This window comes from Gobius niger (genome assembly GCF_951799975.1).
Source record: "Gobius niger genome assembly, chromosome: 3".
Lineage (NCBI taxonomy): Eukaryota > Metazoa > Chordata > Actinopteri > Gobiiformes > Gobiidae > Gobius > Gobius niger.
The window spans coordinates 22,878,773-22,897,721 of record NC_136854.1 but is presented as its reverse complement, the minus strand read 5'-3'; the positions used below and the strand labels follow the sequence as shown (position 1 = coordinate 22,897,721).

Here is an 18,949-nt window from a genome sequence, read left to right as displayed (position 1 = left end):
AGGCGGTTATCCTGTAAGGTCAACAGAAAATACATATTCAAATTGGAAATAATATAGTTCTGAGACAGTAATTAATACACTTACCCTACCAGCAGCTCCTCCAGGAAGGATTGTCTTAACCAATACTCCTGTACTTCTTCCCCCAACAATGCCAAAGCCAAGACCTTTCCCATCATTTATCAGCTCTATTAACTCGACATGTCGTCTCTAACAGAGCATAACAACACCAAAAATAGTACATTGTAAACAAATTATTGTTAATAAAATGGCAAACATAAGCTTAAGATCCTGTGTACTATACCTCATGTGCAATAGCAGACAAGTTCCTTCCCATTGATAGAGTACGGGAGATTCTGGGTGGAGTGCAGTACTAAAAAGTAAAGAATTTTAATTGTATTTTACTTTACTAGTGCAACCTTTACTGATTCTTCTTACTGATAAATTTACAAAAAAAAGATAGTAACTTTGTGTCTTTGTGTAATGCATTATGCAAACTGTTGAAATACTGAATAATATACAGTATATATATTAATTGTATCATCTGTCACTTATCACATGCTGTTGATTATCTGAACTACTAACACTGACTTTGTTGTACACTGTAGTTTATCTGTGTCTCTGTATTTCTTGTGCTGTTTTGTTCACATCTGTAGGTATAGACAAATAATGAGGAGGATCCCATCCAAAATCAGGTCCATGCTGTTGCCATGAAACTGCTAGATTTATTTATTTTTTTCATTCTATTTCAAAAGGTTCTTTTTTCTTGGTCGTGTATACCTTTCTGTGTAGCACCACATGCCAGGGGGTCAGCAGATTGCAATAAGCTTTGAACAGGCTATAGACTTGAATTAGTTTTTATGTCCATTGCTGTAATATCACCACTTTCCTCTTTGTTTTAGCATAATAAATATATAATGATACAGTAAATAAATGTATGAACAAATACATAAAATATATATACATATGGGAGTCCACAATAAAGTTTTTATGATGAAACTCTTAAGACTATCCACGCAGTTATTTCCAGTCTCTAGTGTAAAATTGTGGCATAATAAATAGCACTATGGGCAATTTAACAACAGTCTGCGAGGTGTTTGTGCCCCAAAACACTTTTTAGTGAGTGACCCCATACCTGTGACTCAGTATGCGTGCTGTTATCTGGGTAGATCTCAGAGGCGGAAAGCTCTTGTGATCCTAGCGAGGAGCTGCTGCCTTCTCGGCGCAGGGACTGTGGGTTACTTGGCCTGCGGTTCTCTATGGCCCAGGTGTACGAGTCACTGTGGCTCAAAGTCTTCAGGCCAAAAGCTATGCCCGGGCACACTCCACAGTTCATAGACACTGACTTGGAAATGCCCTTCCCCTGGTAGAATTGAACAAGCATCGATGAGAAGAAGAAGATAAAAAATGTGTAAAAATGGAGAGGATGTGAGTAGAAAAAAATCAATAGGCCTGGAAAGAAACGGGGTGGATAAATGAGAAGATTGAGGGATGTGTGAGAATGAAGACAGAGAGATTGGGAAGGAAATGGATGATGGAGATAAAGTGGGTTTTGATATAGACTTGGCGACATTCATTTAAAAAGAGGAAAGATATGGAGACAAAGAGCAATGGGATGAGCTGCTGCAAGTGATGGAGCGAATGGAAATAGACAGGATAAAGAAGTTGGGAGAGGCAATGAGGAAAAGATGTGGAAGTGAGAGGGAGGAGTAGGGGTGTGGGGTAACGCATGCGAGTCAAAGGTTTAAGAAAAAAGACGACAGATTTAAAATGGAGCCGAGTGGGTAGTGATAGCAGAGCAGCAGCAGGAACACAGAAGCGGCGATAAAGCCTTCTGCTCAATACCACAAACTACAAAAAACATACTTTTCGGTTTCCTGTTTCAAGGTGTTAAAAGGACTTTCAGGAGATGGCTGTTTCAGATCTGAATGTAATTCCACTTTAAGCCAATTGAAAGAGGACCAACACTCCCCCCATTCCTTGTCAATACAAAGTCACAACTTCCTTCATCTTGTTCCTACCATTCCCTCTCAAGGCTTCTACTTGTGCTTAGGTAAGCTGACTACTCATCCCAAACATTGCATTCAGTATTTTAGGCCTTCCAGCAGCCCCCACACGAACGTTCCTGTGAGCAGTGTACCTTTAATGGATGCTTCCTCTGAGTCTTCTGTAGGCTGAGTATGTGGTGGAACAGAGGGCTCTGTAGGACTGTCCTGAGCAGGAACAGCTTCTCCTGCATTGGTGCCTCCCCTTGCTCCTTCAGTTTGGCTTGGAGCCTCTCCACGGCCTCCAGAGCGCACTGGGTGTCTGCCCAAAACAAATATCAGTGTCATTTCCCAAAACTGATAATGAGGATACAAGGAATGAACAAATCAATCAATTGCTCAAAATTTTACATATGATATTGTATAAGCATAACAAACATAAACACTGGGCTGTATCAAAATAAATACAACTACATCTAGAAAGTCATATCTACTTTATATTGAAATGCAAATGTTGTCATATTTTATACATTTTTTGTTAAATGTTGGAATTATGGTTATATTTTTCTTACTTCAAATACTTCTTTGTGTAGATGGCAAAAGGCTAGGATCCACATTTTGGACCGCTGAGTTGTCACAGTACAGAAGCTCTTGAGCAACCTGTCTAGTATCTGTAGTCCTGCTGGCGGACACCTGAGGGTAAGCCTCGTCCTGCCACTTTGTTGACTCTTACTGTTCCATCAAAAAGATTTACAGCTTGGAAAATCTGTGCTCACCCATAATTTCCATTGTAACCTGCCAGCTTGATGAGATGACTGTCTTGCGTTTGATCTTCGATGAATATTATTCTTTCCTCACTGGCACCTGCAACAAGCAAACATCAACCTCAAAGACACGCGTAAAAATACAGTGTTTCTCTCATAATAAATCAGCGCTGACACGTTTATTACATTGGTGTCTGTCTGCTTTTGTGACTGGATTCATAATAAGCCCTCCATTATTTATTCGCATCTGCGGGGGAGTATTAATCATTTTACCTGGACAGTGGTCTGAGGCCTGCGCCACGCTTGTTTGCAACAAGCGCCTTGTTTGTCGCCTAATGCTCTTTAGCAGGATTTAAATGGGCTCCAAAAGGCTTTATCGGCCAGTGATGCTAATTAACAACGACACATGGCCTCCCGACCATTTTAACTTGAAGCGAAGCCTGTTCAGCTTTAAAGCACCAGATCAATGTCATGATTTGATTTACAAAACGACGGGCTGGAAATGACAACGTCTCATCAGAAATCTAATTAAGAGCGCATGATTTATGCGCGGGTTACTTTTAAAGTGCTTCGTTGTCCTTCACGCCATCTCGGCTACCTGTTGCTGCTAAGCAGCACTACTTTAAAAACCATCACTGATAAATGATTACGCAGGTAATTGACTTGCCATATGAAACCTCTAATGTCACGCGCACAGCAGACAGAAGGACACCATAGGGCAGGCAACCCACCCAGTCTCTTGTTCTCACCTCCATGGCAGAGCCGCAAGGGCTAGACGATCAACAGGTCCGGTCCCCACAGAGAACACACAACCCCTCCTCCAGGCTGAGGGTGAGTTTGGCAACGGCAAATACACGAATTGACACTCCTCCTGAAATAAGACAGCATATTGTGCACTTTCAGCTAGCAAAAACAAGCTGCGCGTTTTATTTTCCTGCACTGTATCCACGACTAGTAAGTGCGCCCTGCAGTGCGCATGTCACCCTCTGATCTCGAGACACAGGAACCTCATCCCTTGAGAAGAAGTCCACTTGAGGTAATCCAATGCAATGCATTTCAATTGGTCACTATAATGCCCGTGTGGCCAAGTGACAGTAGCTAATGTGAACTCTAAGCTCCAGTCTACCCGAACAGATTCAGGATTTAAATTGTCTGTGGGAATTACTGTGATCCCACACACTAGAATGGACTTCACGAACACTTTATACAAGACAGTGAATTGGCTGTTATTTAGCTGGACCTGTTTCGGCTGTAGCCAACTGTTGAGTTTCTTACTAAATAACATGAGTGTAATTTATTCTCCATAATTTACATAAACTACAGCTCGCATATCCAGCTCACATTTTACTGATGGCATTGTGTCCGTGCCGATGTTTGAGTCCTAACATACAGTAGGTGGAGCCCTAACTCTAGATATTTTTGGCGCCAAATCCAGTTCCGCATTTTCCACCCCTCTCCAGTTTCCCCTCTTGCTCTTGCTCGCTCTCCGCATCCTCCTCAGACAGGCAGTTGCCCCCTCCTCATTTCTCCTTCCCTCCCTTCTTTACGCCCACCTCAGTCCTCCTCTCTCCCCGCCCGCACAGCTCGCCTCGCTCGGCCCTCCTGCAACGCAATGCAACGCTCCTCTCCTCCTCACTGGATCTGATCAACCGAGCATCCACGTCGTCTCCAAATTGGTTTGTCATTTCTGACCCTGCTCTCTCCGTGTTTGTCTCTCTCTTTGCGTGAGTGTGCCTTGACATCGGCTCTGCTGCTGTGCTCTGCTGCGCCTTTGGACCCTTGCACAACCAAGTCTGCAAGACCAGGAGCGGGAGAAGCGGAGATTGATACGGACAGATACAGGGAAGAGAGAAAGACCAACATCCTATCGCAGTAGCAGCAGTTCGACAGTGGGCTTCAGTTTTGGACGTTGTCCTTTGCTTTGGATTTGCGCTTTATCACACCAGCAGCTGTTTTTCTTCTTCTTCTTTTTTTTTTTTTTCTACAAGGACGTGTTTTCCTCATATCCAGGGGAGGACAGCCACATCTGCTCCGGGTGGGCAGCCTCGTTTCTCTCATTTGGACGGCTTTAACGCAGAGGTGTTACAGACTACATTGCGCTGGATGTGTGCGCTCACACAACGCTCTAATTACTTGTGCTGCGCTCACGGTAAGCATAAACAACATATCATGTTTAATGTATTTTATATGTTATGGATATCCAGAAAAGTGCCGCGTGTGTCAGCCTTTTTTCTGGCTTGGATACGACACTGTGCTCACTTTGGTTCTCACGGATTCTCATGGGAATGTGGCCTTTCTGCGACTGGTCGACTTAAAGGGAGCGAGCTACGTACTGTATCTCACATATAGCAGTCCCGCGGTCTGTGGCTGATGGGCGTCGCTCCTATATTTGATATGTTGCCAACTGATATTCAATCTTTTTACGTTTATTCCGTGGTAATGCGTAAACCGTCTTACATGGTGGTATCTGCAGTGACGATTCCTAAACACTGGCGGTGTTCAACTCATTTGGTTATTGTAATTTTGGGGACTTGGGAAAATCTGATATGATTTGGAACTGTACGCGTCTCACGCCTATTTACAGTGCCAGTGACAAGCGCGTGAAAATAAAATGATCATTTGGTAACTGCTTCCGTACTTGTCAATCAATTATGATGAGTAACGGTGCTTGATGTTGACCTTGGAGTTCAAAACTAAAGGTTGCAAGGTGCATGGTATAATTGGACAAAAATCTGGAAAGATGTGCCATAACGTTAAGGTGCATTCAGGTGCGCCCAAGACACTATTGACAGACAACATGAACAATCCTACCACCTATTTGACCCTAGGTAGTCATTTGGCGTGCGTCTCCGCTGGGGTGGCTGTTATGCGCACTGCCACATGAACTACGACTGTCTTGTGTGAGCGGACTCTTTGTATCTCCACCAGTGCTCAGTTACTGTGATTGCAACGGATTGACCACAATATCTCGATTCATTGGGGAATGTTGAAAAATGGGAGCTTGGACAATATAGGCCACTAAAAGCAGTTGCAGAGATAGTCCAAGGCGCCACATATTCAAAAACGTGGATTTAGTGGCTGCCATCTCTGTTCTTGTAAAAGGTTTATTGTTCGCCTATTAGATGTTGCAGCACCAATGCAAGGTGTGCCAAAGAGTAATCAGGGTCACTGCTATAGCACAACACTGTGTTGTTGTTTTGGCACCTGAAGCATTTCAATGTGCAACAGCTGCAGCCATGCAAACTGCTGACAGTGGGTCTAGTGTGTCCTCTTTTAATTGGGTCACTGATTCATCTCACTTGACATGTTGCACAGAGAAAACCCAGCTATTGTAAAGGCAAATGAAAAGTGTTTGGGGAAATGGCCAATCTGTGACTCTGGCTATTATGAAACACCATATTTTCTTTAGATTTGGGTGGCTTCAATAACAGACGCTATATAACCATATATTAGGAAGGAACAGGCTTTGCCATTTGAATAAAGGACGATCGTTGTCTGTAGAACATCACATCACATTCTGAGAGATAATGAAAATAAAGCGTGACAGGCAATACAATCCAATCCAGACATTAACAAGCACACAACGAATATTGAGACAAGCAGGCATATCATTGGTGATCCTGGAGACTCCATCTGCATTGTCAAGGCTGGTTATAGATGAGCTTTCTGCCGTTGTCTGGGTTTAGTGTGTATACTCAAAAAATACAGGGATTAGTTTGCTAGAATGACATTACATGGTTTATAAATTGTTGTGTGCTTTCCATCAATTGCCGTGTGCTTTCCATCAATCAGCTTGAGACAGAGAAAAACTATTACTTGTGTGCTTATCAGCTCGGAGAGCAGGATGATGTACTGTATGTCTTGTAGCACTCTCACAAAACAGAAATTATGTCTAATATTTTTTTATTTACTGATCGCCACAAAGCAGTACTTACTCTATGTTCCATGCTTGCAGGGATAGTCTTAATATTAATGAAAGTAAATTGGAAGAAGATATAGGAATTGAATATAAAACCTAATCTTGACCCTTGAACGTCTAGAACTGCTCCAATCTTTTCCTCCTGCACCAAACGTATCAAAAATAAATTCAGATTTGTGTAGCGCACTTATACTGAGATGAGACATCCCCTTTCTCTTGGAAAAATAAACTGTCATTTCCGATCGAAAGACAGCAACACGTGTCATGTTTGCAATAATGATAGCAATAGCTCCACACAGCGCCACCGAAAGCAGAACTGTAGCACTATTTTCGAATGCATTGATGATTCACATTCTTTGTGTGCCGACTTTAACCTAATTCAAAAGGCTTTCCTCCTCTAAATGCGCTTTCTCTCTCCCTCTCTCCCCCTCTTCTCTCCAGTGCAGAAATAATGAGTCCGGATCATTGCTCTTCTCTCTCATCTCCCACCTAAAACACTCGCTTATGTGTTAACACTTCCTCCCTCTATCCTTGGCCCTATTCAAAGCATAACCAGACTGGACTGGGTTTTCAACCGGCAGCTCCGTTCACCTCCCCCTTAATGTGTGGAACTCACCCAGATACTGCTCATTCTTATTAGAGGTTCAATGGGCAAGGACTCTGCAGTAGCTCCTATGGCTTTTGGCTGGAAAATTGTGCCAGTTGAGACGTCTTATTCTGCAGTATAGCGGCTTTGTAGCATAACTGTTCCTATATATTGGGATGTTTTGAGTATAAAATGTAATAAATTAATTGTAATGAAGTCTATGGACCATGTTGTGTGTCCTTGAATGTTGACTGGGATGTTTGATAGAAACTAATGCAATGTATGGTGGTGCATTGTTGGAAACCTGCATCTTACGATAAAGATGCCATAGTTCAACAAAGCAGCATCGCACAGTCCGGTATATTTGTAAAAACATCTGCATCTCTGATATAACTTTTAGTGTGTCTTGCATCTCTTTTCTCAAAGATGCCATAGTTCCATAGTTCAAGAAACAGACTTTACAGTTTTGGGATCATTTTGGGACAATTGCTGCGTTCATGTGGTCCTCTGGAACTGGGGAAAACATTTTCCCCAGTTGGAAAATGCACATGAACGCTCGGTCAACTTGGGAAAGTAACTGTGGAACTCGAGTCAAAACAAGCTTCCAGACTTCTGCACTGATTGTGGAAATCAGCTGATTTGTTCTTTTACCGTTTAATATTTTTATATTTTTATATAGTTTTACATAGTTTTTTCAGTGAAAACACTGCTATTTTCTTGAGTTTAGTGTAGTGTAGTAGTTTAACTGTCGTCCTTCAGAGTAGCATAGTTGCGAGAGAAATACCGGACAAATATGCTAGCAAAAAGAATATTTACGTGATATTTTATAAAATTAACAAACCGAAGTTTCGCTTTTGAGATGCTAATGCCAAATTCAGCTGGTTAGGTTTGATTACATCAAAATCCTCACTTTCCCATAGCCTGGCTCTTGCCAGACATAATATCACAACTTATATTTAGGCTGGGGACCACCAATTCAGGTGTGGTGAGGTGTGGTTTACGATTGTCCATAGTCGTTTATTGGGCGCCACGAATGTCTATCATATGTGTCTGCACGTAGCCATAGCCAATCGTATCCGATGACGTATGACGCACCCGCTGTAAACTTTTGAGCGAAACTATTTAGAACATGGTCTTAAGCTTGATCGAAAGATGTCGTGTCATAAAAACACAGACATGAAAACACAAACCAACTGGGGGCAATGACATCACATCCTGGAAAAACGAGTACCTCAGTCCACATGAATGGAGCATATGACAAGACATTTATGTTATTATTATTATAATTTAAAATAAGCCTTCACTGTGTATGGAGAAAATAAGTTGATAATTAGAAAAGCATTAATGAGGAAAATCCAGAGTAAATGTTATATTTCTTTGTGATCAGATGGAAAGTCAATTGTAGACCCGGAAGTAGAGCAATGACATAATCACTTAAACAAATTCAGAGTTATTGTTGTTGCTAGTGGCAACAATATAGTTACAGCTTTCACTGAGCGTAGCATATACCTTTAAAAACTATTGTAAACTAAAATACTTCCATATCCAACTCCCTTGAGATATTTGCACAAATAATACATATTCTTGTGAATTCTTAAGACACATGGCAACATTTTTATGGCCTTTTACTTGCCTTTGAGTTCTGCTACCAGCAAACAGATGTTAGTTGCGCAGTTTATTGTAATTTGTGTCGACTGATATATCCTCTATGGAGCTCTTTCAAACCTTCAAAACATGTTTCTTTCTCAATCTGTGCATTTTCTAAATCGCCAGTGTAGAAAACCTTGGGAAAATTGAGTGTTGTGGTTTTCTTTAAACTCCAATTAATAACAGACAAACAACTCTCCTGTTGCCTGGGATTTATTGTTACTACTATTGAGCGACCTGGAGGAATATCACTGTCACACATTTGTTTGTTTTCTACAGAGATCACTGTGTTATGCTCTTCCTTCTTACTGTCAGTTATTATCTTTGGGTCACTGCGTAGCTTGCAAGATTCTTATAAGATGCCTGTTACAATTGTGTTGCCGCAAGGAACAAGTAAGACTGAATTGCAGCATTATCAAGTGTGGCTCGCATATAAATTATAATGGCGACGTCGGTCTGAAAGCACAGAAACAAGAAAAATGTGGCAGTTTGCATTACAAATTTGGCAGGGATCCATCACACTAAAGGACTCCATTTGTGTTTGCTTGCAACAATTAAGTGGACTTTTCTTTTCATGAGTGCAGAAACATGTGAACAACTTCCCAACCTCGCTCAGCCACACCAACAATTAATCACACAGTCAGGTATACTGCTATTAATGACTATCATTATCACAGTGTCTGTGTGTATAAATACTTACTCAATCCACTTTATACTTCAAGTTTGACCTTCCTGACCAAACCATCTACATTTATCTAGGTTGTTGGGACTGGCACAAGAAATAGCCTAGAGTAATCTGTGATGTTCAAGATACTACACACTTTAAGTAACATTAAGTTTAGCACCCAATCCCAACCCTCATGCCTTCTTTTCCCGACAAATTAAGAGTTCCAATTCAAACCACCATTTAAACCTTTCTATTTTAAGCGCTTTTGTTCGGTGAGTTCTTTCTGTATGAAGTCAAATATCTGCAGCTCATTGTTCCATTTCAAAACCTCTCCCTCTCTCCGAGCCCATTATCCTTCTCTGCTACAAAGAAAACACTTGTCTTCCGTCAACACCGCAACTCTGGTCCGGCGCTTCTCCTGGCTGCCCTTCACCTCCCTGCGCCCTCCCCTTGTCACCACTATACCCCGTCCCAAGCTACCCCCGTCCATTCCCGCAACCTCCTGAAGCTTTCCCTCCCATGTGTTTGTTCCCGATAGCCCGAACATACATCAATTACTGGTACGGACACCCAGACCGTAGCCCTGGGCCCGCGGCTGTAGTTTTCAGCCGCACACTTGCGCATTAGTGAGCTGAACACAAGGCCTCGCTGATTGTGTGCCGCTCACTCAAAGGTCCGACAATTATTTTGGTCTCCACAGGAAATCATTTACAATAGCACTTCTGGACCAAGACCCCCCCCCCCCCCATCCTCCTTCCCTTCCCTCCTCCACCGGAGTCGAGTCGTCCATCGATATGCGGGGTATGTTATAACATCAAACGATTATAACTGTATCATAAAAAGTTGGTGGGAAAAAAATCAGCTAAATTGAATTAAATAAATAATGATTTGCTTTGTTCTTACTCGATGGGTACTGCGAGGGAAAAAAGCTCAATGTTTTCAGAGTTCAGTGCATTATTATTTTAGTTCTCCAGCTTGTGATTATTAATATTTACTGTAATAGCGATGACATAATTACAATATTTGGATACGCATTTAACCTTGCTATTGCAATAATTATCCTCAATAGTTAGCACAGTGATGTTAAATGAACTAAATTAAACTTACTAAACAAAGTCTCAATTTCAGAGCGAGAAAGAAGCAAATGCATTTATTTAACTTGAGGGTTTCTATTGGGGTTGCCTTATTGCCTTAGTTGACAATTTTGACACCAATCCTCCTAATTCACATATTGTACGTTAATACAGTGGCACTAGTGATAATGTTTGATGTGTTAAAACTCTTTTTGGAGTAGAAAAGTCCTATACACTGTAAATGCAGCTATTAACTTGATAAAAGTGTAGCATGTTTTTTTCAGATTGAATACTTAACTTTGCAAAATAATAATTTTCTGTGCACTTTTGCTTTAGATTAAAAAAATAAAATAAAAAAATGCGTTTGCAATTGTACCGGCCTAATTGACAAAGTAATTCTTGCTGACTGTATCTTGCTTGGTAAATGTCTCCAAATGAGCCATATACAACGTGATGCAACAAGGCAGAGCAGATTTGAATTATGGGGCATTGAACAATGAGGTCATCACAGGGCTGCAGGCATAAATCACTCAACTGTTGTGTTTTAGCGCTATGTTTGTTATCGATGGAGGAAATGGCAGCCGGGCTGAGGAAAATGCCCTATTGTTTGAGGACATTTATTCAGCAGAGGAAGTTAGGGGCATGTCGGGCTGGCACCGGTGACTAAGAGGTCGAAACAATACAAGGGGATTTCTGGAAGGGGTCAGACACTGGAAATAATTTTGCTTGCATTAAAAAAAAAAGGGGCACTAAATTTCTTGCTGGAGGAAACTCTGTTGGTCACTTATATAAAATAGCATCGCTTATATTTAAAAGTAAAAATTCTTCATCTGGGCACATTTTGCATCTTAATATAATATTTTCGGATTCTGGATTTCATGTGACACGAAACACGAAGTCCTGTGAGTCTGTGTGGCCTAGTGGAGCAGACATTTTTTTCTGCTTCCCTAGTGATGAAAAGCCAATTAATGCCTCGACATTAGCAGGTACTTGCTGCATTGACTTTGAAAACCAACATTTTTTAGTGTTTTGAATAGACAGGTGTACTTGTGGCACTGCATAATCTGTCTAATTCAACCTTTTCTTGTGTCTCGAAGTGACATGTTCTCTTACTTATTACCATAATATGACAGAATGTACATTATAGCTTGTTGCAATGGTCTGTTTCCCTTTGCTGTGTATTATATAACAAATTATGGAAATTAAAGCAGGCAAAGCACTCAGCCTCTATAGTTACATAAGTTCAGGACCAAAGTTTACTTATTAGTAGAGGAAATGATGGCATTCACCAGTGTAACTACAGAAGTAGTTCTAGAATTAACAAGTCATCACATTGTAAGCCTTCTGATGTACACAGCGCAACAATTGTACAATAAAATGTTTATTGTTATGACAACTATATTGTCTCTATGGAGGGATTATCTGTGATGTATCCCCAAAAAGCTTCAAGTCCATTTTTTCCACAACAAATCAACTAAATCAAATACATACTAGCTTGATAATATTGGAATGGGTTTATCAAGGTGTACTTTACTGATCCCTGTAGTCCTCTGCATTTGTCCCATCCTTCGATGCCGTTGGAGCCGCGGGATGCCTGGGGACCAGATGTTGAACCAGTAATGACCATTCGGGTCAGAATCAGCTGGCTGGCGGATCAACCTTTTGTGGATTTTTGTTTAGTGGTAGGGGGAAAACAGAGCATCTGGTGGATCCCTATGCAGACATGGGAGAGCGAACAGACTCCACACAGAAAGGCCCCACCCGGTCAGGGACCAAACTCAGGACCTTCTTGCTGTGAAGCGAGAGTGCTAACCGCTGCGTCACTGTGCCGCCCACAGTAACACAGTAAATATGTGCCTTGTGTGTTTTTTCTTTGATAAAAGTCATGCACAGTGTGGCGACACACAAAGAAATCTCAAAATATACATAGGCACAGCTAATTTTTACTCTGTTAAATGCTTGGCTTCTTTACCGCTCAGTCCTATATCTCTTCTGTACACACCGCACTGATGTTCCCCATATCTTTCCTGTGTTCAGCAGATTGTCCACAAGCGTCTGCTGTAATACCATCTTCCCCAGGCCCCTCTTAAATTTCCTGCTTACTGGGCTTTTACTTTAACTGCATTACATACATCTTCCACTGCTGCTTCATCTGCTTCCTTTCAGCATCAACTGGCCTGAAATATCCAACTCCACAGATCTGATGGTTTGGCATTAGTTAGAAATAATGTTGCTGCTCCTTGTCTCTTCTATGACAGAGCAGAGATTGATATTGAATTGTGTTTTTATTTTCATTTGGAGTCCGGGTGAGTGAGAATATGTGCCGGGCGATATTGATTTTGAGCTTATACTTCGGTGCAAAGTGGCTATTGGTAGGAGAAGGCTGATAGAGTGACTGGATACCTGATGGAGCGGAGATATTAAAAGTCAGTCATGATTAGTCACCATATGGTCTACGTCCCTGGTGCATGCTTTTAAAGGCAGGTATTGTCAAATGAAAATACAGTACAAGCGGCACTGTCTCAAGTAGTGGAGCACTCGCTTAATAACCACAAGGTTGGTAGCGTAATATCAGCTCTGATCATTCTATATTGTCATAGTGTCCATAGGCAAGACAACACTTCACAAACCGAGCTTGTGTAATGTGTAAATGGTGTGTGTTTGTCAATTATTGTTGGTAGTCAGAAAAACCTTGAGCACAGATTGGCAGCCACATTTCCATCAGTCAACCCCAGACAGCTGTACCACTGGAAATTTGTCAACCATGTAAACTTAAGCTTAAAGCAGTACTAAGTAACTTGTTTTTCGTAGTCCCTCTGGGGGTAATACGAGTGTTGATGGGATGATTGGGGGTCTTTCATCTCCCCCTGGTGTCTCTGGCCAGAAAACCATGCTTGCAACTTTTCCTGCTCCGACCCGGAGGCACAATACACACTTATGGAATCACGAAGAAGAGGCTAACGGGCAAAGCAACGCTAACTGTGGGCTAGCGTCACTTTAGCAGTATTTACAGCCAGGTTTGAGTGACAAAAAATATCTCCATTGTGTAATTGGGCTGTGGCACAATGTTCAATATCACTCTCTCCATTGTCTTTTCTGTCAGCGTAGTATTTACTCTCACGGACAATCAGAGCCGGTTCTTCCTATACGCAGACTACGCAAGGTGCGTAGGGCCCCCGCGGCTGCAAGGGCCCCGCATCTCAGTCAAACTACGGTTGTTGTTTCACTGATTAATCAACGCTTTGTTACGGGGACAGGCTCTTCCAGCGCGCACTCACTCTCCGCCTACTTCGCCACATATAACACCAACACGGAGTAGTCTGGTGAAGTGAATGAGCAGGAGAGACCGACTGCCTTCCCCCGGTCTCTTCCAAAGCGCGAGTGCTTCTCCGCTCGTGTCCCGCTCGGCCGTCTGTCTCCCGGTGCTTCGCCTCATGCGCGGCTCCTCCGCGGCTGCATCATGTCACCCGTGTCCCGAGCGCTGCTCTCATGTTTTCCCTGCGCGGACTCTGGGCTGCAACTCTGGGCCTCTCTCTCATTTAACCCCTTAACTCCCACCTGAACCGAGCACATTTTCTCCAGCTTAACCCCAATCCAAAAGCCTCTGGAAAAAAGGTGTGAGTATAGCAATAAAACTGAAACGAAAACAAAGGATGAAAATGTGACACAAGGAACAAAAAATTTACAAAAAAAAGACAAAAATGGACAAAAATTTGAAAAAAAAAATGTGACAAAAAATGGACAAAAAAGTGATAAGAATTTGACCAAAAAAAATGCGAATAATTGGACGAAAAAGTGACAAAAAAGTCACAAAAAATTGACAAAAATGATGAAAAAAAATCTGATGACGTGAGGAAAAAGATCAATATAGTTTTGTAGGTCTTAGCTTTCAAATGAGGTGTTACACTGGCCTACAGGATTTGGGTAAAGCTGAACTGGAGAAAATGCTCTCGGTTCAGGCGGGAGTTAAGAGGTTGAACTCTCTTCTTATTGTGCTGGTGAGTCTGGGGCATCAGGACAGCAGTTTGGCGAGTGGACGAGAGTAAAGCCCTGTCCGTGGCCTTTTTGTTGAGTTGAATCCACATGGTTCTCATGATCACAGTAACTTACAGTAACTCTGGTTCTCTGAATGTGCACAATCTAAAACGAATTGGGCGACTCACAGACTAATTCTCAGTGCTCAGACAGAAACAACCGCCAGGAGCAGGTTTTAAATCAGCGGTTCCCAATCTGTGGGTCAGGGACCAGAGGTGAGAGAATGGGACCATTTGCCATTTACTATTTTAAAAAGGGAAATAGACTAGTAGTCGTCCTAAATACCAGTCTCACAGTGGCTTAGTGGTTAGTGGCTCTCACACAGGGGGCAGGGCCTGAATTGAGGTCTGTATGTTCTGCTTCTGCCCTGGAACAGTGGAACTGTTTTGACCATAAATGGATTCTCTCTTCATCGAATAGCTACTGTAGGGCCCCCGTGTGGATTTTTGCTTAGGGCCCCAGAAGGGCCAGCACCGGCTCTGCGGACAATTAATGAATAAAGAAACGCAACATGCTACAACACCTGCTGTGGCGCTTATGGCCTCTGGTGCAACTACCATAGCTGCTTACTTTACTACCCATAAAAATCTATTATATTTGAATACTATAGCTCTGTGTTAGAACCTGTTTTCACTTTCAAACCTTTTATTCTTTGCCAGAAAAAATACTTTCAATTTTGTAGACTCCTGGACTTTGCACAATGAAAAAAATCATCTGTATTTTTTTTCTCTACATAGATGCTAGTATTAATGGGCAACATAATTTGCAACTTTAGTCTATATTGACAAATCCCTCCCTAGAACCTGGTTGCTGTATAGTGTGCACATTTTGCGTGTGACTGCAGAATAAGGCTGCAATGGTGTGCGAGATAAAAGCTTTGGGTGGCTCCATGTCATGCATCAGCCGCCGTCAATTTGCCCCTGACATATCTTTGCTTCACATTTTACAATAAAACCATTTGAGCAGCTCAGTGTTTTGCCTGGGCGCCTGATAGTGTCACGGTAAGACGGATGGGGTGCTCTCTGGCCTGTGAGCCTGCAGCTATAACTTACAGGGGGCTGCATGTTGACTCTGTAACCATGTAAGAAATACTCATATAAGGGATTTATACTGCTGCTATGTGATTGGCTCGCAGTCGTTTATATAAGAGGCTGTATCAATCACATGTATCAAAATCATGTAGTGTGATAGTGAAGACCTTGACTAACAAGATCCAAGGTCAGATCCTTAGAGAATGCAGCTAATTATTTAAGTGGGGAGGAATCTAGTATATTTATACACATCACTTTTTAAATGTCTATCATCTATTGTATGTGCTCATGGTGAGTATTAAATTTCAGAATTTAAAATTAAGTACTTTTGATTTTGCCACTGCTGTTGATGCTGCTACAATCGCTACTAGTATTGCTCCTAATCCAACTGCTTGCCACTTTATCACCAAGGGCTTTAACTCTTTCTTCCCAATAAATAAACTTAGAAACAGTCAATCTTTTGATTATTTACAGAATGTATTTTATTCCTGAATTTCTGATATTTACTGAATATTACATAATAATTTGTGCTTTAGGGTTCAGAATCATATCAATAAGCCTTATAAACCTCTCTCAAAGTGTTCTTATTTTGTCCAAGTAAAAGCCCACTTGTCATTACAGGAGACAGAAGCTTATAGTGAGTTGATTATTGCATCATTGTTCCCATCCTTCCTGTGTGTCGACTAGTTCTCAGAATTGCAAAACGAATTTACCCACGGGTACAAATAAATTAACCTAACCTAACCTAACCATAAAATCAACAATTTCTTTGTTTTATCAAGTACAGCCCTACTCCTTGCCCCTCTCTCTTTCAGATTTATGCTTGCCACATAAACGAGAGCCTTTAATTTTACGCCTGAGTAGACCGTATATACTACTGCCTTACGTTCTTCATACATATATCAAATCTTTTCAGTTCCCAGGGGGAAGACTTTGGGATTTTTAAAATATGAACTAGACGGGCACCCCACCCTTTAAGCAACAATGGCCATCATGACATTTCCTTTTTGCGTTGTGGCACTTATACTGGCTGCTTGTTGCATAATTACAAAGGGTGATGTATGGAAAAGCCACAAAGAAGGCACACTCAAAGTCATTCTAATTATATGCAGTGTGTTTGTGAGTAATGCGGGTGACACGAGACATCAATACAACCACAGCTTCTCATAATAGGAAACACTATTGTGGCACTGTGAGAAAATGGTTTGCATCTATCAAATGTAGCATATAACACATCTACAGAGAGAAAACTCCCATTCATTCCTCACCGTTGTTCAGTAAGGTGAAGGCCATTTGGACACTGCATTGCCTTCACTCCACTCGTCTTGATACATAAGTGGAAAGTAAACTAATTGTTTGAGCCAGCCTACTGCCTTTTGGTGTTTGACAAAGGCTATTTGGTGAAAGGTAAAATGTCGGCATCTTTAAAAATCCAGTACCACACAACTTAAAAAACCTTTACATTTTAGCAAGTTTTTGGAAGTGGTCAAAAAGCAAAATATATAAACTGAATATCTTTCTTGTCTTACTTCCTTTGTTCTTTTTCAACAAAGGCTAGTTCAGTAGCAGTTTGAGCAAGTTTGAAGGGGTATTTGTTAGCGATGGGCCATATCGTATTGCATATCGTTACTGAATTAATCTTCGCAATAGGCGTAAGGCTGGAATTTTGAAGTAATTTGTCCATTATCAATTATATCGTCAAATATATCGATATCGTGATATAGATTTTAGGCCACATCACCCTGCTGCTCTATATTTGTTTGAATTTGTCTTTTAGCAGTCACGATATTTGTACGGATGGTTGGAGTTGTAGCAGTAGTAGTAGTACTTAAGTTGTGATACCAGGTGCGTCCACTTTAAAGGAATAGGCCACCGTTTTTACATATTAAGATATGTTCTTAGCTCACTTTAGTCGAGTTAATATATCCCCGTCTGGTCTTTGTCCGTGCGCTCTGTCACGCAAACGGAGCACATACGCAACCTCTCCCACATGTCACATAGCTCCGAAAAAGCTCACGATAGAAGCTACCAAGCTCTTCCACGTGTTCCCTATTTAAATAAAGTTACGTGAAGTGTTTTCATGCGAAGTATATTTACCAAGAAATGTAGCATGTCGATTTTATAAGCAAATAAAAAGGGGGACTATATTGTGAGGCATAATGATACGAGGAGCACAGCGTCCGCGTAGTAACTCCTAAAGACTTCCCCCGCTCACTTCCGGCAATAACCTTTAGGAGTTACTGCGCGGACGTTTTACTCCTCGTATCATTACGCCTCACAATATAGTCCCCCTTTTTATTTGCTTATAAAATCGACATGCTACATTTCTGGGTAAATATACTTCGCATGAAAACACTTCACGTAACTTTATTTAAATAGGGAACATGTGGAAGAGCTTGGTAGCTTCTATCGTGAGCTTTTTTGGAGCTATAGGACATGTGGGAGAGGCTGCGTATGTGCTCCGTTTGCCTGGCAGAGCGCACGGACAAAGACAAGACGGGAATATATTAACATGTCTAAAGTGAGGTAAGAACATATCTCAGTATGTAAAAACGGTGGCCTATTCCTTTAAGATCTTGAGGCCAAGTCCTGCCGTATCTGGTCTATTTGTTCTGTTCTTTTTGATCGGGTCACTCCCCTCGCTCTGGACTGCTTGCCAAGAAACTCGCTCCTTTGTGTGTACCATGTAACATAGGCCGGATTCTCTAGCACACAACAGACTCAACATTAATATCAGAGTCAACACTCTGGATCATATAAAAAAGTAGTAGTCGTAGTATTAGGACTTTATTTATTTGAACTTAATTAGCAGCATTAGTAGTTGTTGTAAACAGTACATGAATTCAGTGTTTTAGCCATATGTCAGTAGTAAATAATCCCATTTAGACATTGATCATATAATAACACCTAAAAACCATATGACGTACCAACTTATGCAGACACATTTCCACATATTTTCCCTCTTTATTGCATAAAAAAATGCCACAACTTGCTTTCTTGACTCGCCAAATGTGTGCATCAAAAACACATAATCATGTAGGTTTACTGTATGCTCCCTATACTACAGCCTCACCTGTGCCTCTAACTTGCTCCTGTTGCACCTATTTACCCTCCATTCGGTGCTCATTGATCCGACTATTGTTGACCAGTGTGGTGTGAATAATGTATACACACACTGCTTCCACGAGAAAAAATAGAGAACGGGGTGCTGCATATAGGTGCTGCTTGAAATGTTGCACCTTCCT

At 41.5% G+C, this 18,949-nt stretch overlaps 2 protein-coding genes across 2 annotated transcripts in view; one reads left to right on the top strand and one right to left on the bottom strand.

Moving 5' to 3' along the window:
- LOC306960234 (multiple PDZ domain protein) overlaps positions 1-3,508 on the bottom strand; it is a 39,956-nt gene extending 36,448 nt beyond the window's left edge. Inside the window, exons 1-7 of the mRNA XM_079552602.1 lie at positions 3,496-3,508; positions 2,759-2,846; positions 2,138-2,304; positions 1,133-1,360; positions 302-370; positions 85-207; positions 1-11 (exon numbers count right to left, since the gene is read on the bottom strand). The exon at positions 1-11 is cut by the window's left edge and continues 73 nt beyond it. Of these exons, the coding sequence (XP_079408728.1) occupies positions 1-11; positions 85-207; positions 302-370; positions 1,133-1,360; positions 2,138-2,304; positions 2,759-2,771 (611 nt within the window). The 5' untranslated portion in view covers positions 2,772-2,846; positions 3,496-3,508. The remainder of the gene's footprint in view (positions 12-84; positions 208-301; positions 371-1,132; positions 1,361-2,137; positions 2,305-2,758; positions 2,847-3,495) is intronic.
- Positions 3,509-4,224: 716 nt separating this feature from the next.
- Positions 4,225-18,949, top strand: part of adgrl3.1 (adhesion G protein-coupled receptor L3.1) — a 150,629-nt gene continuing 135,904 nt past the window's right edge. Inside the window, exon 1 of the mRNA XM_079553088.1 lies at positions 4,225-4,895. The gene's annotated coding sequence lies outside the window, so the exon portion shown is untranslated. The remainder of the gene's footprint in view (positions 4,896-18,949) is intronic.